This window comes from Phasianus colchicus, chromosome 21 (assembly GCF_987193195.1).
Source record: "Phasianus colchicus chromosome 21, bPhaCol1.hap1.1, whole genome shotgun sequence".
Lineage (NCBI taxonomy): Eukaryota > Metazoa > Chordata > Aves > Galliformes > Phasianidae > Phasianus > Phasianus colchicus.
In genome coordinates, this window is record NC_143456.1 from 847823 (window position 1) to 873059 (window position 25237).

The 25237-nt window shown below is 52.5% G+C and overlaps 2 protein-coding genes across 2 annotated transcripts; both read right to left on the reverse strand.

Annotated features, from left to right (window-relative positions):
- Positions 1-97: 97 nt before the first annotated feature.
- On the reverse strand, positions 98-2357 carry LOC149915297 (N-alpha-acetyltransferase 38, NatC auxiliary subunit-like). The gene is made up of 3 exons (XM_090122371.1): positions 2201-2357; positions 1384-1549; positions 98-1186 (listed from the first exon to the last, which is right to left on the reverse strand). The coding sequence occupies exons 1-3, from the start codon at positions 2213-2215 to the stop codon at positions 1077-1079; spliced, it is 291 nt and encodes a 96-aa protein (XP_089978497.1). The 5' UTR covers positions 2216-2357; the 3' UTR covers positions 98-1076.
- A 4515-nt stretch (positions 2358-6872) lies between these two features.
- Positions 6873-25237, reverse strand: LOC116228246 (myosin-7-like). The gene is made up of 39 exons (XM_090122736.1): positions 23991-25237; positions 23198-23377; positions 22394-22537; positions 20764-20920; positions 20631-20658; positions 20432-20540; positions 20257-20349; positions 20107-20170; positions 19901-19999; positions 19684-19787; positions 19171-19309; positions 18808-19076; positions 18208-18378; positions 17775-18084; positions 17601-17674; positions 17397-17484; positions 17197-17314; positions 16990-17113; positions 16513-16649; positions 16282-16408; positions 16037-16165; positions 15715-15957; positions 15036-15212; positions 14806-14951; positions 14613-14703; positions 13929-14318; positions 13701-13827; positions 13481-13599; positions 13025-13221; positions 12760-12943; positions 12500-12665; positions 12295-12419; positions 11894-12202; positions 10975-11178; positions 10684-10809; positions 10267-10542; positions 9718-9813; positions 8966-9100; positions 6873-8874 (listed from the first exon to the last, which is right to left on the reverse strand). Exons 1-39 carry the CDS (start codon positions 24204-24206, stop codon positions 8854-8856), a joined length of 6012 nt encoding a protein of 2003 aa, XP_089978862.1. The 5' UTR covers positions 24207-25237; the 3' UTR covers positions 6873-8853.

Here is a 25237-nt window from a genome sequence, read left to right on the forward strand (position 1 = left end):
TGCTGGAAAATATTCTGTAGTTGTCTACTTAATGCGGGCCCAGTCTGACCTGCTCCAGAACTTAGGATTTAGTCAAATATTTGAATGAAGAGCGAAATAAAGTGATAAATAAGTTACTTTATCTCTTCATAAGCACGCAGACGTTTTGTTGTCAACAGAAATCAGTCACCAACCCTTCCCACTCATCACAGAAGCTCTTGTTATCCCCCACTGTGGGCAGGGTCCCCAGTGTCCCTCATCTTATGGAAGGGGGAGGGCTCAGTGCCCCCATCTCCCATCAGTGTGAAGTGGGTCTCGCTGCCCCCACAACACAGGGAGGCTCTGGGAGAGGGCTCTGCCCCCATCCCCACCCAGAAAGCATTAAGAGGGACCTTAGAAGTGGGGGGAGCTTTGACAGACCCATCTGTTTTCAACCAAAAACTATCCCACGGGGGGGCATTTTGGGGATCTTTATTTTGTAAATGATCATTTTTGCACCTTTTTTTAAAACTTTATATCAAGTGCTGTAGGGGGGGGTGCCTTACTGTGAGGGGAGGGCAGCTCTGGGGTTCCCGACTCCCAGTGCAGGTCCCTGGGGTGTACTTGTTGGGGGGTTGTGTCTCAGTGTCACCGCAACACGGGGGGATGGCCGCATCAGCAGCCCCCTCCCATCCCTCGCCGCCACGGTGCTGAACCCTGTGGCTGACCCAGACCCTCTTCGAAGGTAACCCCCCCCTTGTTCCTGTTCCTCCCTGACCCCCCTTGGCCGCAGAATTTTATCGCAGTTAGAAGGGACCAGGACTGCCGTGTACTCCCTCTCTCCCACTGAAACATTTTGTACCTGAGATTAAATTAACCTGCACAACTCTGTTTCAGGTTGAAAATGGAGTGTTTGGGGGAGGAAGGGGCATCTGTGTCCTGCTTTGCAGGGGACTGGAATGACGGCATCACGTGGTGACAGCGTGACCACCACGGGGGCTCATCTGGGGCTGCAGGGACCACAGTTCCGGTGGTCATTTTGCATGGCTGGCGTTCATCACGAGTTAGGGCACACGAGAGATGCACAACACTCAGGGCTCCGTCCCATGGTGGGGCCGTCAGGAGCACAGGGCGGCAGCGGCGTCGCGCTCCACCTCAATGGACACGATGTGGTGCCCAGGCACCATGGCCAAGCCCAGCACACGTGGCTCGCTGCCCGGGAACGCATCTGCAGGGGACAGCAGCCCCGTGTCAGCCTCACCGCTGCGTCCCCATCCCCACCGTTCCCCGTGGTCCCGCTCCCATAGCCCTTGGTACCCCCACCGCCCTCCCCATCGCTGCCCCCATTTCATCACTCCCTTCACCCCCATCAGCCCCCGAGTCCCCACTGTCCCTGCGGCCCCATTTCCCACCGTGGCCCCCTACCTGCAGCCTTGAGGAATTCCTGCGCAGAGCCGAGGATGATGTTGGCGTCGCGGTCGGTGCAGAGGAAGGCTCCCACCAGCGTGCGCCCATCCGACATGCGCACCCGCAGGCTGCGGTTCAGCAGTGCCGCCAGGCGCCGGGCGCGGGGCTGCGGCCCCCCGGGGGGCTGCACAGGGGGAGCCGGGTCAAACACAGCCCTATAGAACCTCTGTAGCACCCATAACCCCCAGACATCCCGTGAGCACCGCACAACCCCACAGCGCCCCTGCGGCTCCCAGGATCGCCTGCTGAACCCCATACCCTCTCCGTGCCTCGCCGGCCCCCTGGAGCACTCCCACAGCCACGCCTGCTGCTCCCAGCAACGCCTGCACCGCTGCCACAGCACCCCTCTATCTCTGCACCTCGCACACAGGGCCCCTATTCCCACTCCGTCGCTCCCCACCCACGCTTCTCAGCACCCCACAGCACAACCCAGATGGTCACCTGGAGGATCGCTTACCGTACTCCCAGAGCGCCCGTCGAGCACCCCTAAAGCTCTCGGGACTGCCTGTGGGACCCGCACAGCTTACGGGATCACCTATGGGACCCTGCAGCCCCGCTACGGCTCCCAGGACCCCAGCAGCTCCACACATCGCTACCACCTCTACAGCTCCGCGACCCCACGGACAGCCCCGTGCCCACCCGCACGCCTCTACGGCCCCCTCGCAGCTCCTACAGCCCTCCTACAGCCACCCCGGAGGCCCCGCGGAACTTACAGACTTACAGCCCCCAGCCCCCCATCCCGCCCCACGGCACCCCAAACGCCCGCCCCGCTCACCGCCGGCTCCGCCATAGAACCGCACCGCTTCCCGGCAACCCCCGCGCGGCGGCGGAAGGACCGCGCTTCCCGGCATGCCCTGCGGCGCCGTCGGGGGAAGGAGGAGGGGCGGCTCTCGGATCAGCCAATCAGGAAGGCCGCTGCCAGCCGCGTTGCCATGGAGACGGCGTCACTTTCCGGCGGCGTTGTCGTTAACGGCGCTGCTTTCCGGCGGCGTTGTTTTTTTTCCCCTTCATTCTCCCGTTGCTTGTGCCGCGTCTTTTGACCGGGGTCCGTTGGCCCTACCGGGCGCGAGGGCGTCTCTGTTTGGAGTAGGGGTTCTCGGTCCATCTTTTGGATATCCCGATGCGGTGCTTTTGTTTTCAGGGACCTCCGGAGCTCGCGGCCGTTGTGGAACACCTCCATCACTCGGTGGGGCTGGGAACGCCATGCTTGGCGGCGCTGCTCTTTGAGGTCCCTTCGTTCACCCTGGGGGTTTGGGGCTCTTAGCGTCCCTCCAGCCGTGGCTTCTCCCCCTTTTTGGATTTCTGTTGGGGTTCAGGTACCCCCAGATCTGAGCCCCCCCGCTTATGGGGGTAATTGTGGGTCTGTAGGGGGCTGTAGTTGACCCCGTTATCTTTTTGGGGTTCCCGAGTGTGTGAAAAAAGTGGGGGGGGGGGGCAGGGGGGTCCTGTGCAGGGCAGGATTGCCCTCCTGGAGCTATTCAGGGCGTACTTTGGGCAGGTCCTGCTGTGCCTCCACCTCACCCTACAGCAGGACACGGGCCCCGTGACGTTGCCAGGCTGCACCTGTCCCCACAGCCCTGCCTCTGGCTTTGTCATAACAGCATTAAGGCCTCTGATGATGTTGGGGAAGGTAGAGACTTCAGGACCCTCCTCAAGATCCCAACAATGCCTCTAGGCAGCCCCAAACCAAAATGAGTCCTCAACCCCCCCCTGTGGGGGGCAAGGCAAAGGGGGTTCATTTATAGAGCTTTGAACTAGGTATGAAGAGGTGTGGGGGTGAAACTGGAGTCACTAGAAATGAGCCAGTATGTAACAGGCCTGCTCTTGTGGGAAAGGAATGTGCTGGTAAGATCCCACAGTCTTGTGTCCTGGTGAAGGAGGAGAGTCACACACCTTTTTGCACGATCAACACAAGAGTTAGTGTGAGGTTGGTTACTATGGAAACAACTGAATATGGTCAAGAGGCGTTAGGCCTTCTGCCACTCAAAAGTTGGCCCAGCTGAGGTACATTTACACTAATGCATGCAGCATAGGTAACAAACAGAAGGAGCTGGAAGCCATCGTGCTGTCAGAAAGCTATTATGTAGTGGCCATCACAGAAATGTGCTGGGAGGACTCATGCAGTTGGAGTGCTGTGATGAATGGTTACCAACTTTTGAAAAAAAAGATAGGCAAAGCAGGAAAGGCCATGGTGTGGCCCTCTACGTTAAGAAAGAAATGTGAATGTCTGGAAATTAATTATGGTGATGATAGGGTTGAGAGCTTAAGGATGGGAGCCTAAGAGAACGCTGAGATGCTATCAGAGCTAATCCGTTGGAGAGAATCTGTGCTGCAAACTGGATCGTATGTGATGGAGAGTCCCCCAGAATAATGAAAAGCTAGACGTGACCCTACTAAAATTGTTCCCATCTGTGGAGTTGTCTGACAGTGGTGGGCAACCCTCTAAAAACCTGGTATATTTTAAAAATTATAACCTTTCTGTGAGATTGCGTGTCTGTTGGGGATATGCTAATTATGGTCACTGGAAAAAAAATAACTGATGTGATGGCTCTTCTATATATTCTAAGGCACTGCAAAAGCTTCCCTTTCTGCCCTCCCCCTCCCCCATTAAATCTCCCCTGTGTCAGCATTCCCTCAATTCTGCACTGCTTTCTTTGCACCCCAGTTCTTCTGCCCTTCTGCTGCATTTGGTGGCCCCAGTGTATCCCCTCCCATTGTATCCACCAGTCTTGGGATAAGTGGTGTGCTGTGGGAAGATGGTATGTTCTGAGAAATAAACATTTTTGTGAGAAAAATACTTCCTTTGGGGGGAAAAGATAAGTGTTTTGGGGAAAAAAAAAAAAAAAAAAAAAAAGGCCCTCTGCTGGCTGTCCCCTGGGAGCTGACAGCATCCATCTCTCTGTTTCTCCAGGGAAGCAGCATCCATAAAGCAGTTGTCAGGCCATAATCTACCTGCCACGTGTCTGCCAGATTGGTTTGTTTCCTCTCACACAGCTCTGGGTACAGGTGCATGTCTTACAGCGTTTCCCTTTGGATGCCCACCATCCTCCAGTGGCTGTGCAGCTGATGGAGAGCCTCTCTGTGAGGCCCTGTGGCAATGTAAGGCTGAAGTGTGGGGAGAGGACAGCGGTGGTGACAGGCAAGGGGATCTCTCCACTAAAAGAGGAAAGACATAGCTTAGATGTGAGGGGGAAATTCTTCACTCAGGGTGGTGAGTCCCATTCCCCCTTCCCCACCAGCTCCTTTTAGGCAGTTGTAGGGAGCAGTGAGATCTCCCCTGAGCCTCCTCTGCTCCACACTGACCCATCCCAGCTCCCTCAGCTGCTCCCCATCAGACGTGTGCTCTATAACCCTCACAGCTCTGTTCCTTCTCTGGACACACTCCAGGGCCTCCATGTCTTTCTTGCAGTGAACTGAGGTGTGGCCTCATCAGGGCTGGCACAGAGGAACGGTCAGCTCCTGCTCTGCTGGCTGCATTACTGCTGACACAAGCCAGGATGCCATTGGCCTTCTTGGCCCCTTGGGCATGCTGCTGGCTCATGGTCAGTGGGTATCAGCTCACACCTCCAGCTCCTTTTCTTCCATGCATTTTTCCAGCCATTCTGCCCTAAGCCCATAGCACTGCACGGGGCAGCAGGTCACGCACTTTTTCCTCTCAAGTCATGGGGAGTTACTCTGCTCCCACTCCTGTGTTCCAGCTCAGAAGCTGAGTACCCCAAGGATAACCAGTTTGTTAAAGACAGAAGTAAAGAGGGCTTTGAGAATGGCCATGCCACAGACAAGGAACTCCTGTGCAGTGACAGTGCCATGGTGCAGACCCATGACCATGTCAGCCTGGGCCCAATGCCCAGCCATGTCCTGCAGTGCAGGGCTGTGGTGTGTGTGGGGTGAGGTGCACGGGCAATAGGCTGGTGGGTGGGACACCTTCATCCCATGGAGCTGTGCCCCCTGCCCACAGGGAGCAGCAGCCCTGCATGCCAGGAGCTCTGTGCACCAGGAGCTGTGCTGCACCCTGTGCTGCAGGAGGTGGAGCAGCATGCAGCTCTGTGCAGTGCTGCCAGAAACAGTCTGGGGACAGCCAAACAGAGATCTGTTCTGTCAATGCCAAAGCAGACTGCTCCTGGGAGCTGACAGGCCAGTTTCCTGCAGCCTTTTGGCACAGGCATAAAGAAATGTAATCATAAGAGGTGTCAGAATTTGTTTTTAGAAGCGCTTGTGTGTTGAGGAATGCTGAACGGCAGAGTGAGGCAATGTCTGAGAGCAGGCGGTGCTCAGCAGTTTGGTGGCTGACTCACATCCATTGCTCCCACTGTCTATTCATTTTCCTTTGTATTCATCTGTTGCCAGCTGAAAGGGAAGAAGAAATGCAAAGTCTTTATCTGCACTGCATTTGTTTCATGGAGAGTACTGGATAATTGCAAAAGAGTATTACACACTTGTACAATTGAGAAATAATTGGTATGAATGAATATTTGTTTTACTGTTTAATTGGAGCCAACGGCAGTTTGGGGAAGTGGCCAAGGTCTTGGGAAGGGATCTGATGTTTTTCTTTTGTTTAAATGTGATCTGAAAAGCTGTGGTGTGGAAACCTGGTGGCAGGACTGCCTGGCTTTGGCATCTGCCTTTTGCCTCCTGGTCCAGCAGTGCTGTTGCACTGCAGGAATTCCCATCTGGGCTTTTGGCAGAGGCAGCAACAGCTGCACTGAGCACCGTGACAGTGGTAGAACTCTGCAGGCAACTCAGTGTGCATTCAGTGTAGGGCAGCATTGTGTACGTGATTGACCACAGAGATCTCTGCAGGAAGTGTCTCAGACCATGGTTTCAGAGGTGGCTGTCAGCTGGGAAGGGGGAATCATGTCAGAAGCACTGGATGGCAATGGTTGGTCAGAAGTACTCTTTTAGATTTGATGAGGGAAAAAGTGCTGTACCACAGTTTTTGAGAGCATTTTTTCTGTTACACAGGCCTTGCTGAGAAACTGTGGCAGAGGATTTTGTGTGTTTTGTGCTCTGCCTGAGCACTGCCAAACAGGTTTTTCCTAAGCCGTGACATCCTTTTCCCTTGTTTCTATTAGCATAGGCCACCAGCAGTTATCCTGAGTATGGAGCACTGCCATGAGCAGCCAGCAGTCCTGCTGCATGCCTGGAGGACACTGGCTGTGTTCCCCAACCTCCCCAGCCCTACAGCTAAAGTTGTGTCTGTTTTTCTCCACCAGTGAGAGCACCAGACCATTAGAGGCCTGCAGGCCAGGAGGGAAGCCTTTAGTCCTCTAGCCATCTTGGCCTTCCTCTGGACCTCCTTGTCTCTAAGCCCTCCCATAGGTGTCTAAATCTATACACCTCTGCACCTTCCTTGGTTGCTGAATGCCCCTTGGCCTCCCTCCAGCTCTCTTGGCCCCTTTGTCTCAAGACCTCTAGTCCAGCTTTAGGCCTTCAGGCTTCTTGGGCTGTAGGTGTCCAGACCTCAAGGTTCGAGGGCACTCAACCCCCAGATCCTCTTGGCCTCTGGTCTTCTAGACTCCCTCTTTCTTGGCCTCCATGCCTCAGTTTGGCCTCAAGACTACTAAGCTGCAAGGCTTCTTGGCCAGGTTCTTGGCCTCTCTCCAGGCTGTTTTACCTTAAGGCCTCTAAGCCTCCTGGGCAACCTCTAGCCTCTAGGACAGCCTGCAGACATCTGTGCCTCCAGATATGTTCTCCATTACACCTCTAAGCCTTCCTTTGTACCTTAAATACTCATGGACTCGTGATCTCTTTTTTGGCCTCCTTCTGTGCATCAGGGCCTCAAAACCTCAGTGCTTCCAGTCCAGCCCATAGGTATCTCAGCTCTAGGCCTTCCTTTAAGCCTCAAGGACTTTAGGCTCTACACGTTAAGGCCTCTAAGCCTCCTTGGCCTCTAAAATTTTAGGCCTCTATACCTCCTTCTGGGCCTTCTGTACTCTAGATTTCTAGGCCTCTTGGCCAGTCTCCAGCTCTGTAGAAATCTATGCCTAGAAGCTTCCCTCTTGGCTGCTAAGCCTCTAAGCCCTAAAGCCTAAATTCTGGCCTGAGGCCTCTGGTGCTCTTGGCTGGCATCCTGGCCTTCCACTGGGTCTCTTGAGCTATGGCAGTAGAGGTTGAACCTTCCCACCAGTGCCCCATTTTTTGTTGTTGCTGTGTGACAGCTGGCAGCAGAGGGGCAGTCTGTCAGAATGGTGCCTGACACAAAAATGTGGATGGAGCAAAGGGTGTAATTGAATTCCGCTGTGAGGAAAAAATTGCACCCACTGACATTCATTGATGCTTGCTGAATGTTGATGGAAACTAACAAACAGCTGTGAGCACAGTGAGGGGTGGGTGCATTTCAGAAGTGGGACAGGAACATGACAGACATGCCATGTTCCAGAGAGCCGTGCAGAGCTGTCATGCCGCAAAATGAAGAATGTCTGGATCAGCATATCTATGCAAATTGGCTAATGGTGGTGACTATGTTGCTTTATTAAATAGCGTTATTGTGCTCTTTGTATCTGGTGTCGTTTCCATGAAAATACCCAGGAGGCATTACTTTTGGAGAAACCTACATAAAATTGTGTCACATAGATGCCACACTCTGCCCTGTATTTCCCAGTTTTCCCCACAGTTCCCATTGTGTCTAATAGAGCCACCTCTGTCCTGTAAGCTCTGTCCCATAACCCCCACAGCTTTGCCCTGTAAGCTATGCCCCATAAGCTTCCGCTTTGCCTATAAGCTATGGGTTCTGTGAGCCCCTATGGGGCTCTACAGTACACACCATGCCCACCACTTCCTGCTGCAGACAGGGGGACAAGGATGGGGCTATTTCTGACCTCCTTATCACCCGGCCCCGCCTCTGCCTCTTTGTCCCCTCTTTGTCCTTGGCAAGTGACAAATTCCTAGGGTTGGGCCACAGGGGTGGTCCGTTCCCACAGTCCGTCGGAGGCAGAACCCACAGGACCCATAGAACATCACAGAGAGTCATAGAACCCAATAGAGCCACGTACGAACCACAGGGAGCCATAGAGACCCATGGGGAGCCAAAGGGAACAAACAGAGACCCATATGGGAGCAATAATGACACACTGTCACACAGGAACCTGGAGGGACCTATAGAAGTGCATAGGGAAACATACTGTCCTGTAGCAACCCATAGTGCCCCACAGCCAGTTGCACTGAGGTTCACTCACCATGAGTCAAGATGCACAGCATTGTAGGATAGCCTGAGTGGCCATCTCACACTCTTGTCTACCCTCTGTCTCCCATGGCTCCCACACCAACCCCACTGCACTACCCACACTAAGCCCTACCCCATACCAAGCCCTGTCCCACACATGCAGCTGCTGCTGCTAAACAATTTTTATTGGCTGAAAGCAGGAGAGTTGGGAGATCCAAAGGGAATTGGTCAGAGGTTGGGGCTGGAAGGCAGAGCATCTGGAGCTTTCATTCCTCATTGAGTCCTTTCTATTGGGAGAGAAGATGGAGGAAGGTGATGAGGCACATGAGGGACAGATATAGGGTGAAGCTGCAGCAGGGATGTGGGGCAGGAACCCACCTTGGCGCCAATGTCACGGCTCCGTGCCCGCAGCTTGTTAACCTGGGATTCAGCCATGTCAGCACGTTCCTCTGCCTCATCCAGCTCGTGCTGCGCCTTGCGGAACTTGGCCAGGTTGGAGTTGGCCTGCTCTTCCTGTGGGGTGAGGCAGTGGCCATCTTGGCAGCTTATCATCTATCATCATCTATCCATCCACTGGTCCAAAAATCCATCCACCATGCATCCATCCACCCAGACTTTTTCTGTCTACCAGCATCTACTCTTTCCCACCCATCCATCTTCATTCTCCCTCAGTCCTATCATCCTTGCAGCCATCTCAGCATCATATTGTCCATCCACACTTCCCCATTCTCTGTCCCAACCCAGCCATCTATTTCTACTCTTCCATTCATCCATCTTCTCAACCATCCCTTTCTCCAATTCTTCCACCTGAATCTTCATCCAATATCTCCATCCATCAATCATTTTCTCCATTTCTACATTTTCTCCATTTTATCCATCTTCTCTAATTTCTCCATGCATTCTCCTCCAATATCTCCATCCATCAATCAATTTATCTAATTTCTCTGATTTCTACAGTTTCTCCACCTAGTTCTCCACCCAATACATCTGTCCATTCATCCATTTCTCCAACCTTTTCTACAGCCAGTTCCACATTCATCAATCATTTTTTTCTAGCTTTTCCAACTTCTCCATCTATTTCTCCATTTTTCCTAATTTCTCCCTCCCGTTCTCCTCCCCACTGAACTCACCGCCTCCTCTGCCTGCCTCTTATAGGCCTTCACTTTCAGCTGCAGCTTGTCTACCAGGTCCTGCAGCCTCACCATGTTCTTCCGGTCCTCCTCTGTCTGGGGGGAGGGAAACACCAAGGTGGGAGATGGTTGGTCCAGGTCCCATAGCCCCTCATAGATCTCCATGCTTTAGGTAACCATGGTGGCAGTTAGAAGTGGAGATTATTTAGAGGTGTTCTTGTGAGGGGTGTGTCCTCCCTACAAGCTTGAAGGTCATTGGATGTAGACGCAGCAGTGTCCACTGGCCACGATGTTCTAGGTTACCCATGTCCCTGTGACCACCAGGTCTATGCTTTAGATCATCCCTGCCCCTACAGCAAACAGGTCAACCATGTTCTAGGTCACTCATCCCCATTGCTACCAGGTCAACCATGCTGTAGGGCATGCATTTCCCTAAAGCCAAAAGGTCAACCACATTCCAGGTCATGCAGCATCTATGTGAACATAGAGTGGGTGACATTCCAGGTCATCCATGCCTTTATGGCCACCAGCTCTGCTGTGATGTCCCACCTGGTAGCTGAGCTCCTTGACTCTCCGCTCTGACTTGCGGAGTCCCTTGATGCTCTCAGCATTGCGCTTCTGCTCGGCCTCCAGCTCATTCTCCAGCTCCCGCACCCGAACCTCCAACTTCTGCAGCTGCTTCTTGCCTCCCTTGAGGGCCAGCTGCTCAGCCTCATCCAGCCTCAGCTGGAGGTCCTTGACAGTCTGCTCCATGTTCTTCTTCATCCTCTCCAAATGGGCACTTGTGTCCTGCTCCTTCTTCAGCTCCTCCACCATCATGGCCGCCTAGGCAAGGGAGATGAGACACCAAGGAGGGAATGGAGAGATGAAGGAATGTGGGGAGTCCCATTTGTCCACTGACCCCATTGCTAGGAGAATGATTTAGGGTGTCCTTGGTTTGTCAACCAAGTCCATCATGACACTCACATCAGTGATGGCCTTCTTGGCTTTCTCCTCAGCATTCCGGCACTCCTGGATGGCTTCTTCCACCTCTGTCTGCAGCTGGGAGATGTCGGCCTCCATCTTCTTCTTCTGGTTGATGAGGCTGGTGTTCTGGAATAGAGGAGCATGGAAGTCACCTGCTGTTCTCCAATGGGACTTTCTAGGTCTTTCTGCCCTTCAGAGGAATGTTCTATGTCTTAATGCTCTATCTCTTGCCTCTCTCCAATGGGATATTTTAGGAGATAAAAGGCTGAGTCTTCATCAAAGTGTCCTCACCTGGGAGTGGAGAAGTTGGACCCGCTCACTGGCCTCAATCAGTTCCTGCTCAGCCAATTTACGAGCCCGCTCGCTCTGCTCCACCATAGCCCGCAGCTCCTCCAGTTCTGACTGAAGGAGGTTGTTCCTCCGCTCCACAATGGCAGTGTTCTCTTTCAGGTCCTCATTAGCTCGTACAGCATCGTCCAGCTGTAATTGGGTGTCCTGCAAGGCAATGTGGTGGGAGGAGCATGAGTAGGGAGCTGGGAATTGGGTGAACACACACCCAACAGCCATCTTGTGCCACCTAGTGGCCACCTAAGGATCACCCAATGGCCACCCAATTGCCATGCAGTGATCACCCACTGGCCATACAATAGATGCCCAGTTGGCGCTCATTGGCAACCAAACAAGCATATAATGGCCTCCCATGGCTACCCAAGGGTCACTGGATAGCCACCCAATGGCCACTCAACAGTACCCAATAGGCAATCAATGGCTACCTAACAGGCACTCAGCAGGCATCCATCAGCTACACTGAGCTTTCCAATGACCACCCAGTGGGCAAGCCAAATTCCAACCAATGGCTGTCCATCAGCTAGCAAATGTCCACTCATTAGCAACCACTCAAAGGCCACTTAGTGGATACCCAGTGGCATCTTAGTTTCCACCCAATGGACAGCCAACAGCTATCTAATGGCCATCCATCAGCCAGTAAATGAATATCTAACAGGCACCCAATAGCCACTCAGTGGGCACTCAGTGGTCACACAATAACTTCCCTATTGCCACTTACTGCCACTCATCAGCCAGCTGATGGTCACCCAATGGCAACCTAAGACCAATCATACTGGCGTCCAATAGCAAACTGGTGACACCTAATGTGCAAATGGCAATCTTGGCCCATTAATTCCTGATGGGTCAGCAGTCCAATAGGTACCTTGAGATAGCCCTGCAGTGCCTTGACTTGCTTCTGGGCCTCAGCTGCCATACGGTTGGCATGGCTCAGCTGGATCTCCATCTCATTGAGGTCACCCTCCATCTTCTTCTTCAGCCTCAGGGCTTCATTTCGACTTCGTGTCTCAGCATCCAGTGAGGTCTGCAGTGAGTCCACCACCCGCAGGTGGTTGCGTTTGGCTTGCTCCATCTCCTCATCCTTCTCAGCAAGCTTGCGTTCATAGTCAGCCTTTACTTGATTAAACTCTAGCTGGGCCCTCAGGATCTTCCCCTCCTCATGCTCGAGAGATGCCTACGAAGGACAGGAAAACACTGGTGGCCATAGAGGACACCAGGAGGACACATGGAGATATATGGGGCAGGTGGTTATAGAGTTTGGCTCACCTCTGCCTCCTCCAGTGCTGCTTGCAGCTCCAGCTTCTCGGCATCCAGTTGCTTCCGGACTTTCTCCAACTCATGGATGGATTTTTGGCTGGCTCCCAGCTGCTCTGTGAGGTCCGAGATCTCCTCTGCATGGATGAGAATCCATCAGATCATCTCGAAATAGATGGATAACATTGGAGTGACCAGGTGGATGCCATGGTCTCACCTTGGAGGTTCTTATTCTCCCTCTTGAAGGTCTCCAGGTGTTCCAGTGATTCCTCATAGGCATTCTTCAGCTTGAAGAGCTCAGTGCTGAGGGACCTAGCCTCCTTCTGTGATGCTTCCAGCTCTGTTTGTGACTCCTCAAACTTCTGCTTCCATTCTGACAAGATCTATGGGGACACCAGCAGGACATTGCTTAAAACCTCTTCCTCTGTGGAGAACCTTCTCCTCCTCTGAACCCTTACCATATTCTGGTGCCCTGACCTTGTCAAAGTTCCTCTGCTTCTTGTCCAGAGCAGCAGCCGCGGCATTTGACCTCTCTACATCCGCCATCAAGTCCTCAATCTCATTCTGCAGCCGGTGCTTGGTCTTCTCCAAGGAGGAGCACTTAGCATTGACCGCCTCCACAGCCTCCTCAGCTTCCTGAAGTCGTTGTGCCAGCTTCTTCCTACCAGATGGATGGACATAACCCACACATGGCCTTTCTGGACTCCTTGAAGAGCCTCTATATCCATGGAAGATGACTCACTTGGCCTCCTCCAGCTCCTCAGTGCGTTGGATGGCATCTGTCTCGTACTTGGTCCTCCACTGGGCCACCTCAGAGTTGGCCTTGGAGAGAGCACGCTGGAGTTCAGCCTTGGCCTCCATCTCCTCCTCGTACTGCTCCCGCAGCAGGTCGCAGTCATGCTGGGCTGACTGGAGGGCATGGGCCAACGCATTCTTGGCCTGGGGCAAGAAGATGGAGCTATGTTAACTGGGGACATCTTGAGGTCCTCCAACTCATTAAGTGGTGGTGTTCATCAGCTTAAAGCAATCAGGTATTCCTTAGACCAACTGAACCCAAACAAACTCAACCCAACCTAACTCAACCTCCTTGACTCCAGCCAACTCAACTGAGCTCCCCCATCCCATTCCTCACGCCTAACATTGTGGTGTCTTGCACCTTAAACCTCCAGCCCTACCAACCTCTCCAGCAAGGCCATACCTTGGCCTCCTCCTCCAGCTGCCTCTTGAGATCCTCCAGCTGCTGAGTGTAGGTGAGTTTCCCTCGCATCAGCTGGTTGACGAAAGCTTCCTTCTCCTCCAGCTGTCTTGAGAGCTCACCTAAGGAGTACAAAGAGGGGTGATCATTGCTGAAGAGACCCCCAGAGCCACCTCATAGTCCCCAAGGCCAGCAGTGGGTGAGAAGTGAATGAGGCACTCACTATTCTCTGTCTGGAGCTTGGCTCGCTGGGTGCTGAGGTCAGTGACAGTGCGCTGAGCCTCCTCCAACTTGCTGCGGTGCTCATTCATCTGGTCCTCCATGGTGCGGCACATCTTCTCCAGGTTGGCCTAGGGGAAGAAAGGGAAGGGAGATGCAAGGGAATGTGGGAAGAGTGGAAGAAGAGCTAGCCTCATCTTGATCTTTGCAGTTGAAGGCCCCAGTCTCTTACCTTGGCCTTGATGAGCTGCTCCGTGTTGGAGCTGACATCATCCAGCTCCAGCTTGAGCTCACTCTTCTCCTTCTCCAGTTTCTGCTTGACACGCTGCAGGTTGTCGAGCTGCTCACTCAGCTCAGCCACACTGTCGGCATGCTTCTTGCGCAGTGCGGCAGCCGTGGCCTCATGCTGCAATGTGGCCTCCTCCAGGTCCCTCCGCAGCTTCTGGAATTCGGCTTCCCGTTTCTTGTTAAGCTCAAGCTGCACTGAAGTGGCACCGCCTGCCTCCTCCAGCCGCTCACTGGTCTCCTCCAGTTCCTGCAACAGCTCTGAGCGTAGCTTCTCCACCTTAGCCCGGCCCGTCCGCTCCGCCTCTAGTTCTTCCTCCAGCTCCTCAATCCGTGCCTGTAGCCCATGGACAGGTAGAACATCAAAGGGCTTCCCTTGGCCCAACTCTTCCACTCAGCCAGTTGGAGACTCTTCAACCCAACTCAACCAGTTGCATATTCTTCAAATCCAATCTGATGGAGAGTCTTGAACCCAACCCAACTCCATCCAACTGAACTCAACCCAACTCAGTGGAGATTCTTCAACCCAATCCACCCAACTGGAGACACCTCTATCCAAACCAATTCAACCCAACCCAACAGAGCTCAACACAACCAAGTGGAGACTCTTCAACTCCACCCTCAGCCTGACCTGAAGCTCTTTCAGCTTCTTCTGGAGCTGAGCAGCAATCGCTTGTTCATCCTCAATTCGAGCGTTGAGTGTGTTGAGTTCAAAGTCTTTCCTGGAAGAGAAGAAACACCAATCATAGGCCCAGATTCTCAGAGAAGAGCAGGATTATGGGTAAGAGACAAGGGGATGGAAGAGGTGGTGGGCAGTTCCCTACTTTTTCAGCCTCTCCTCCAGCTGCTGCTTGTCATTCTCCAGGTCCATAACACTCTCCTGAGCTAGCTTCAAGTCACCTTCCAGCTTCCTCTTGGCTCGTTCCAGGTCCATCCGTATCTTTTTCTCCTGTTCCAGTGAGCTCTCCAGCTGCAAAAAATGCAGAGACCTCCATCAGCTGACAAAAAAACCCACCCTAGAAGGACGTTTTCCACCAGGAGAAACAGGACTCACATCATCCACTTGCTGTTCCAGCTTCACTTTGGCCTTCGCCAAAGTGTTGACCTTGTCTTCCTCAGCCTGCAGGTCATCCAGGGCTTGCTGGTGAGACTCCTGCAGGGTCTTCTTCTCTTTGGTCAGCTTGGTGATGTTCTCGTCCAACCCAGCCATCTCCTCTGTAAGGTTCTTGACCTGCATGGTGAGAAACATCAGGCCTCCATCATGATGTCAAAGGTAGGGCAGAGACAGGAAGAGGCTGTTCTTGCTCATAATCAAGCTGAATCTAAATTGATACAGGAGAACCCTTGGTACTTCTCAACCCAAATCTACCAACTTAAATTTCATCTCAATGCAACTAAACCATCTTTGGGTCAAATCCAACCCAGCCACCCTTGGGTCTTCTCAATCCAATCAAACCCCTCTTGGAGTTTCTCAACCCAACTCAACAACCTTTGGGTCTTCTCAATCCAACCCAGCCACCCTTCAGTCTTCTCAACCCAATAAAACTACCCTTAGGTCTTCTCAGTGCAACTCAACAATGTCTAGGTTTTTCCAATTCAACACAACTCTCCTTACATATTCTCAACCCAATCCAACTAATTTTGAGTCATCTCAATCCAACCTAACTGAAATACCCTGGGACTTACCAACCCAACCCAACCATCCCTGGGTCTTCTCACCCCAACCACTTCACCTTGTTCTCTGTGGCATGCTTCTCCTTCTCCACTTTAGCTAAAGACAGCTCCAGGTCATCAATGTCCTTCTTAAGCTCTGAACACTCATCCTCAAGCTTCCTCTTCTTGGCTGTCAGCTCAGCGTTCATCTCTTCTTCTTCCTCTAGCCTCTCTGTCATCTCCTTCACTTTGGCCTCCAGCTGGATCTTGTTCTTGATCAGCTGATCACAGCGCTCCTCAGCATCAGCAAGATTGTCTTGTTCCTATGAAGGGGACAAATTGGTGGGAGCAGGAAGGAAGGGAGAAGGGAGTCTGTGGGGTTGGGACATTTCCATCACGCACAGCCTGCACTTGCAACTGGAGGTCATTCTTCTCCTGCAGCATGGAAACCATTTTCTCCTCCAGTTCCTTCCGACGTGCCTCTGACTTCTCCAAGGCTTCCTTGAGATGCCCAAATTCCTCCTTCATTGTCTGAATCAGGGCACAGGAGACCAATAGCAATAGCAAATGGTTCCACCACTCATTAGCACTATCCTAACCATGTCCTTGGTGGCCCACACCATGATGGTTTTGTGATGTCCTCCCACCTGCATCTCCTTCTCAGTCTCAGCGCTCTTCAGTAGGGGCTTGATCTTGAAGTAGAGCTTCATCCACGGCCAATTCTTCACCCCCATGAAGGCCCGGATGTTCCACTGGATTACCAAGAGTGCATCCCTATGATGGGGACACTCAGATGATGCCACCACCCGAGCCCTACATAATGGAGCTGGGTCACATGAGAGCTCCATCGTTGGTAGGAGGAGCTATCTCCATCTCACCGGCGCTCCAGAATCTTCTTGAACTCAATGCGCATGAGCTGGCCTCGGGCTTGAGCTTGGATGCGGGTGATGATGAGGGAGAGGCGCTCATCCCGCATCTCCTCCAACTGCCCCAGCAGCCCAGCCTTGAAGAAGACCTTGGAAGAGGAAGGAGGTGGTTGAGAAGAGGATGGAGCAGGAGACAGGTGGAATGGGTGGGATTGGGTTGGATGGAAGGGCTGGAGATTGAATTGGATGGGAGAGCTGCCTGGAAGGGTTGGTGGACAGGCTGGATGGAAAGAATGCCAAATGAGTTGGATGGAAGTGTCAGTGGTTGTGTTGGGTTAGATGTGGAAGAGTTGGAGACTGGATTGAAGGGCTGGACATTGGATAGTATGGAAGGGTTAAATGGAAGAGTTGGATATTGGGTTGGATTGGATAGATAGAAGTGTTGGTTGCCAGGACAGACTGATGATTTGATGTATGGATGGACCTCACCTTGGTGTGCCCAAATTTGTACTGGTTATGGTCAATGTCAAGGGACCCCAGGAGCTTCTCAGCACCCTTGCGGCTGTCAATGAATTGTCCCTCAGGGATAGCTGTGGGGTTAAGGATGCGGTATCTAGGTAGGGCAGGAAGAGAGAACCCAAAATGAGCTCAAAGCCCATCCCCACATCCCCAACACCCTTGTCATGCTGTCTCCACCGTTGGCGGAAGTCCCCATAGAGGATGCGGTTGGGGAAACCCTTGCGGCAGATGCGGATGCCCTCTAGCACCCCATTGCAGCGGAGCTGGTGCATCACTAGGGGGTTGTCCATCACACCTGTCAGATAGAGAGTAAAAATGGGTCAGGTCAGCCTTTAGCCACACCTACTGCCACACCTCTCTAGTCTCCACCCCCTCACCCGGCTCCTTCCTCTCATTAGGGATGAGGCAGCGGACAAAGTGGGGATGGGTTGTCTTGAGGTTGGCCATCAGCTTGTTGAGGTTCTCCTGGAGGAGGTGAGAAGAGGCTGAAACCAATGGGCCAGAGGAGAAGAGCAAGAAGGCCCTGGGGTGAGGTAGTCTTCCCTCTGCCTCCTAGCCTGTCCTTTCTATGGGGCACTCACCCGGTGCAGGGCTGAGACAGTCTGGAAGGAGGAACCTTTCTTCTTGGCTCCTTTCCCCTTTCCACTGTCACCACCTTGGGAAAGGAGAAGGGGTAAGGTAAGCAAGGAGAGAACTGCCAGGAGTAGATAGATCTTCCTCATCCATCGTCCAACCATCTCCATCCATCCTCTTACCAGCATCTGCCCCAGCATAGTTGGAGAAGAGACTGGCCAATAGCTTGAGGGCTGACTTCTGATAGAGCCCCACCACTGTCTCATTGAGAGGATCCTTGTTCTTCTCCAACCAACCGATGATATTGTAGTCCACTGTGCCCGCGTAGTGGATGAGTGAGAAGTGGGCTTCTGCCTTCCCTTTGACATTCCTGGGTTTCCCAAAATTGGCCGATTTGCCCAAGTGGTTGTCAAACAGTTTGGCCTTGAAGGTCATGTCTGAAGCTTTGGGGAACATGCACTCCTCCTCCAGGATGGACATGATCCCCATGGGCTGCCAAGGAGAGGACCTCGTTGGCCATAGAGTACACCAAGCACCACCCAAGTGACCACTTTTGAGGTCCCTGGCAAGCTCCAAATAGAAAAGCACCCCAAAATGCCCGGGGAGAGGCAGTACCTTCTCGATGAGATCAATGCAGGCCTGGAGGTCCATGCCAAAATCAATGAACTCCCACTCAATGCCCTCCTTCTTGTACTCTTCCTGCTCCAGCACAAACATGTGGTGGTTAAAGAACTGCTGCAGCTTCTCATTGGTGAAGTTAATACAGAGCTGCTCAAAGCTGTTGAACTGGGGAGAGAAAAGACAGTCAATGTGGTCAATGTAACACCCAATGTGTGATCCAATGGGTCAACATAAGGCTGAATGGAGTCAGTTGAGTCAATTGAAGACACAGTGGGGTCACCAGAAAACCCAAGGGGGTCAATGAAATGCTCAGTAGGAGTAGTGGAGTTAACTACAGACCCATTATAGTTAACATAACACCACACAGGATCAATAGAATGAATTGGAGACCCAGCAAAGTCAACAGGAAACCCAACAATGTCAATATAATGCCCAGTGGAGAGGTCAAGTCACCACTCAGTGGGGATAAACCCAGCATCCAGCAGCACCACATTCCCACCGAAGTTCAATGTGACTCTTAAGGACATCGATCCTCTGCCCAGCTGCATCAGCCCAACACCCAAAAGCACCCATGGTGCTCTCCCACAGCCTCACATCAAAGATCTCAAAGCCAGCAATATCCAGGACACCAATGAAGTATTGACGAGGCTGTTTGGTCTCCAGTGAGTTGTTGATCCTGACCACCATCCAGTTGAACATTTTCTCATAGACAGCCTTGGCCAGAGCCCCAATGGAGTAGTAGACTTGCTGGACGCTCTGTCCCTTGGTGACATACTCATTGCCCACCTTCACCCGGGGATGGCACAGCCCCTTGAGGAGGTCGGCTGAGTTTAGCCCCATCAGGTAAGCCGACTTGTCGGCATCTTCCCATCAAGGAGGAGAGAACATGAGTCAGGCCCCATCTCCTCCACATCTTGGAGGGAGCTGGGGGACCCCAAACTATGTCATCCCACAAACCTTCGGTGCCGTCTGGCTCCGCCTGCTCCTCTCGTTGCTTTTGCTTGAACTTCATATTGCCAAAGTGCATGATGGCACCCGTCAGCTTGTAAACACCAGCCTTCTCCTCTGCAGTGAAGCCCAGGACATCGAAAGCACTCTGTAGGGTGAACAGAGGGAATCAGAGAGGGCCTGATGTCCCCCCAGCACACTGTGCTGAGGGCAAGACATCATGTGGCCACCAGCTGCGTGTCTGTCTGTCCCGCTCTTCTTATTTGTTAGACAGTCTCATCTACCCATGACCTATTTAACCATCTAAAATGTCATTCATCCATCTAAAGACTCATCCATCCACCACAGACTCATCCATCCATGCACTCATCCATTTAAAGATCCAACCATCCATTTAAAGAATCGTTCATCCATTTCAGGGCCCAACAACACATGGTTTTCTTCATCTGATGATCCAATCATTCATCCATTGATTCATCCACCCATGGTCTCCTCCATCTGAGGACTCCTCCATCTGCTTACGTCGGTTGCCAACAGCTCTTCCGAGTCATCGATGGAGGCCACGGTCACCTCTCCTTGGGAGACGTAACTGTAGTCATAAGGGTTGTTGGTGATAAGCAGCATCTCTGCTCAGTGGTGGGGCAGGAATGAGGGAAAAAGACACAAAATAACCCACGTGGTCCTCAATTGCCTCAAAAAATGAGTAGAAAAAGAGAGGATGGAAGAAGACCCAACTCACCCAGAAGCTCAGGCTTCTTGTTGGAGAGGATCTGGTAGAAGATGTGGTAGTTTCGCTCAGCCTTCAGCTGGAAGATGACTCGGGACTTCTCCAGGAGGTCTGGGGAGGATGGAGAGAAAGTTTTGAGGTGGATGGGATGAGAAGATGGATAAGACAGATGGAGGGTTGGCATGATGGCTCAAAGATGCATCCCCAAAGCCACTCACAGGTCTCTATATCGGCTGATGCCAACTTCCCAGTAGCCCCAAAGTGGATTCGGATGAACTTCCCCTATGAGAACAGCAGCATGAGATTTCTCTGCCCCATAGATTCCCAACCCTGTGCCATAGATCCCACCCAACATGCCCACCACTCACAAATCGTGAAGAGTTGTCATTGCGGACAGTCTTGGCGTTGCCAAAGGCCTCCAAGGCAGGGTTGGCCTGGATGATTTGATCCTCCAGGGTTCCCTGGTGGTCAGTGGAGATCAGTGGAAGAGAACAAGCAGCTCCACAAGTGTGGCATGCTAAGAAGTATGGCCAGAGGACCCACCTTGCTGCTATTTGCTACCTCCTTTTTGCGGTCACCAATGGCGGCAATGCTGGCAAAGTATTGGATGACCCTCTTTGTGTTAACAGTCTTCCCCGCTCCGGATTCTCCACTGAAGCCATGGGGCAATGGTGAGATGTGTGGGACACTATAGTGCAGCGCTGCCCTCCCACCCCTCCAGCACAATAGGACTGGGACTTACGTGATGAGGATGGACTGGTTCTCACGATCTGCAGGGAGAAGATGCAAGAGATGGTAGACCCACTAACATGAAGACCAGGCTTTAGCTCTGGGTCCAATTTTGGTGATGAAATTTGTTAGTTTGAGGTCCCTACCTGTCAGCATGTTCTGGTATGCATTATCCGAGATGGAGAAGATATGGGGTGGTACCTCAGTCCGCTTCTTGCCCCGGTAGGCAGCTACCACCTCAGCATTGTAGACTGGAAGCCACTTGTATGGGTTGACAGTGACACAAAAGAGCCCCGAGTAGGTCTGGAGAAGGGGACATAGGACAGGATCATGAAATGTCATCGCACTAGAAGGAGTTATTGGTGACTCTATGGGTCTGGAGAGAGGACATCACAGTTCTAGGTATCCCACACAGTCTGTAAATAGATTGTCCCAGTTTTAGATGGCCAAAGGGATCTTGAGATCTTGCTTCTAAGTGTACCAAAGAATCTCAAGATGGAACATTCCACTTCTAAGATGCCCAAGTGATCTTGAGATGGGAAGTCCCATTTCTATGTGGCCCAAAAGGCGTGGAAATCTTGGTTTTAGTTGCTCCAAGGGGAGAAAGGATGTGACATTCCAGTTCTGGTTGACAGAACAGGCCTGTAAACTTTGTTTGTAGGTGTCCCAAAGGGTCTAGACACAGGACATCTCAATTCTAGATGGCCTTGTGTTCTTGATGTCTCAGTTCTAGGTAATCCAAGGACTCTGGAAATGGGATGGCCCAATTCTAGACGACACAAAGGGTCCTGAAATTTCCATTTAATTGCTACAAGGGGAATAAAGACGGGACATCTCTGTTCTATGTGGCTTAATGGGATCTGGAAATCACAGTTCTAGGTATCAAAGAGGTCTTGAAATGGGACATTCAGGGGACTGGAGCACTTCCCCTACAAAGACAGGCTGAGAGAGTTGGGCTTGTTCAGCCTGGAGAAAAGAAGGCTGCGGGGTGACCTCATTGCAGCCTTTCAGTACCTAAAGGGAGACTACAAACAGGAGGGGAATCAACTCTTTGAAAGGGTAGATAACAGCAGGACAAGGGGGAATGGTTTTAAGTTGAGGCAGGAAAGATTTAGGCTGGATGTCAGGGAAAAGTTCTTTACAGAGAGAGTGGTGAAGTGCTGGAACAGGCCCAGAGAGGTTGTGGATGCCCCAATCCCTAGAGGTATTCAAGGCCAGATTGGATGGGGCCCTGGGCATCCTGCTTTAGTACTAAATGTGGAGGTTGGTGGCGCTGCATGTGGCAGGGGGGCTGTAGATTCATGATCCTTGAGGTCCCTTCCAACCTGGCCATTCTATGATTCTGTGACATCCCAATTCTAGGTGGTCTTAAGATCTTGGTTCTAGGTATCTCAAGTAGTCTGTAAATCGGTTGTCCCAGTACTAGGTGGCTCAATGGGATCTGGAAATCACAGTTTGAGGTGACCCAATAGGACTGGTTCTAAGTGGTCCAAAGTGTTTGAGATGGGATGTGCCTATTCTAGGTGGCCCAATGGGACTGGAGATAGGACATCCCAGTTCTAGGTGACCAAAGAACTCTGGAGGAATACCACCACATATTGGGTGCCTCAGATCCTATGGGCACAAGGTGACCACCCAGATCTTCATGGAGAAACCACAATACTCCTGCATCTTTATAGGCTGTGGGGCCACCTTATAGATTTGGGGCTGCTCTACAGGCTATGGGGTCACCCCCTCAGCTGTGGGTCCACCACAGGGGCTGCTGGGAAGGCTCACATATATCATCCAGGAAGCATAGCGCTCCTTGAGATTGTAGAGAACGGCGGGCTCATGGAGGAACGTCAGCATGGCCATGTCCTCAATGCGGTCAAATTTTGGGGGGTTTTGGGGGTGCACGTCGGCCTCAGGCACTGTCAGGGTCTGCAGAGAGATCCCAAGAATCCCCTAAATGCAACTTTTTCAAGTTAAAATCCCAAGTCTAACTTTTCCACCCCAGATCTCATCAAACTCCCTCTTTTCAGCCCCAAATCCCCACAAATTCAGCTTTGTCACATTAAGGTATCCCCCCAAATCACATTTTTTTATTCACTCCACTACATCATCTTTGCCATTTCAAGTGTCTTCTAAGATAGTTTTTTCCACCCTAAGCTCCACCAAATCCTTTTTTTTTTTTTTTTTGCCCCGAATCTCAACATTATGTCTTTAAATTTCAAATCTCCCAAATCAATCCTTTCCACCCCAAATCCATTATGGCTTTCTTCTCCAAATCACCCAAGCTGAACTTTTACCCAAATCTCTCCTTTTCATCCCAAACCCCCATAATAACCCTTTCTCTTCCATCACCCTCTATTGACCCCACCCCACTGACCCCACTCCATTTACCCCATTTACTACCATTGATCCTCACTGACCCCACCCCGCTGAATCCCACTGACCCTCACTGACTCACCTCCATTGACCCCTCCCCATTGACTTCCACTGACCACACTGAATCAACTTGCACTGATCCCATTGACCAGCTCTATTGATCCCCACTGACCCCACCTCATGAACCCCTGCCCCCACGATCCCATCTCTCACCTCCCCTGTCTCCGTGGTGACGGTGACCCCATTCCCTGCCCGGGCAGTGATGCGGCCACGGACAAACTCAAGCTGGGGGTGGGGCACGAAGCAGAGCCCTCGAGTGTCACCTGGTGGGGTTGGACGAGACCCCTCGGGCGCACGCAGGAAGGGGGCAGCCACACCCAGCGCTGCCTCCATCTGTGGGTATGGTGCCAGTGATGTCATCATGGTGACAGCATCATGGTGACATCATCATGGCGACACAGTGACCAATAGGGATACATGGGCTCCATAGAAATGCATGGGCCCCATAGAGATAAGGGGTGCCTCACAGACATGCATGAGCCCCCCACATGCAGACTGTCCCACAGATATCTGTGAGACCCACAGAAATGAGCTGTGACCCATAGACATGTGTGAGCCCAACAGAAATGCAGGGACCCCACAGAAATCCACAGTGCCCCATAGCATTGTATGAGCCCCTTAAATATGCATAGTGCCCCATAGAAATGTATGGGCCCCATAGACATCCATGAGACCCATAGCAATGCACAGGGCCTCATTGACAAACAGGGCCACATTGAAAGAGCAGCACCCCATAGCAATGTATGAGCTCCATAGTGATGCACTGTACCCCATAGCAAAGTGATGCCCCCCACTCCCCCCAGCCTCTCCCCTCTGCCCCACAGCATTCATATCACCCCATAGAGCCTTGTCCTGCCCCAAAGCGCTCCCCTGCCTCATATCATTCCCATACCCCATAGTGGCCCTTTGCCCTATTGTATCCCCCAACCCCACATCGACCCTGTACCTTCAGTCTCTGGCTTTGACAGAGGAAACAGGAACAGATCTGCAGTGCTGGGGGAGAAAGACTGTTACCCACAGCTCCTCCCTCATAGATCCCCACATCCCCCCGCCCTATAGATCCTTCTATCCCCCTCCCCCGTAGATTTCCACATCCTCCCACATCCCCCTGCCCCACAGATCCCCATATCCCCTTGTCCCATGGATTCCCACATCCTCCCATATTCCACTACTCATAGGTCTCCACACACCTCATAGCCCATAACCTCATATCCCTCACATCCATGGCCCATAGAGCTCCACATGCCTAAGGGGCACCTCATAGCCCCCTTTGTGACCCACAGTTCCCCATATCCCCACATCCCATTTCTCCCTGCTGCCCCGTAGATCCCAATGTGCTCCCCATCTCTCCCCATCTCCCCACCTCCGCCTGCCCCACACCAAGCCTGCTGCTGCCCCACGGCTTTTATGAGCTTTCCCCCGCCCCACCCCGCCCCCTTCTGTCTCCCCTAAAAAATTCCTGGAAGAGGAGGAGGGGAAGAGGGTACGGGGGAGGGGGGGGGGCCTGCCCCATAGCGCTCGACAGAGCCCATAAGGAATCCAGGCACCATGCTCTGTCCCAGAGAACACACTGCCCAATAGTTCCCATTCTATCCCACAGAACTCCCTCTGCCCCACAACTCTCCTTCTCTCACATAGAACTGCCTCTGCCCCATAGATCCCATCCTTCCCTACAGCTCCACAACTCCCTGTCAATCCCATTCTGCCCTCTATTCCCACACTGTGCCCCACAGCTGTGCCTTATAAGCCCTGCCCCATAAGCTTCTGCTCTACCTATAAACTCTGCTCCACAGAACTTTATCTGCCCCGTAGGCTCTGCCCCACTATGCTCACCTTGTACCCAAAGCCTAGACCAACAGGCTCTGCCCCATAGAACCTGCTGTAAGCCCTACAAGAGACACAGGGAGCAAGCTCTGCCCCACAAGCTCTGCCTCTTAGCTCTCACTCTGGGTGCGTATGGGACCCCATGGGGCTCTATGGGGAGCAATGAGGTTTTAAGGGTCCCTGCGGATCTCTGGAACACACCGTGTCTGCCACCTCTCACTGCTGACAGGGGGGCAGGGATGGGGCTATTTCTGGCCTCCTTATCGCCCAGCCCCACCTCTGCCTCTTTGTCTCCTCTTTGTCCTTGGCAAGTGACAAATTCCTGGGGGTGGGGCCACGGTGGTGGTCAGTGGGGGATGGGGACCCACA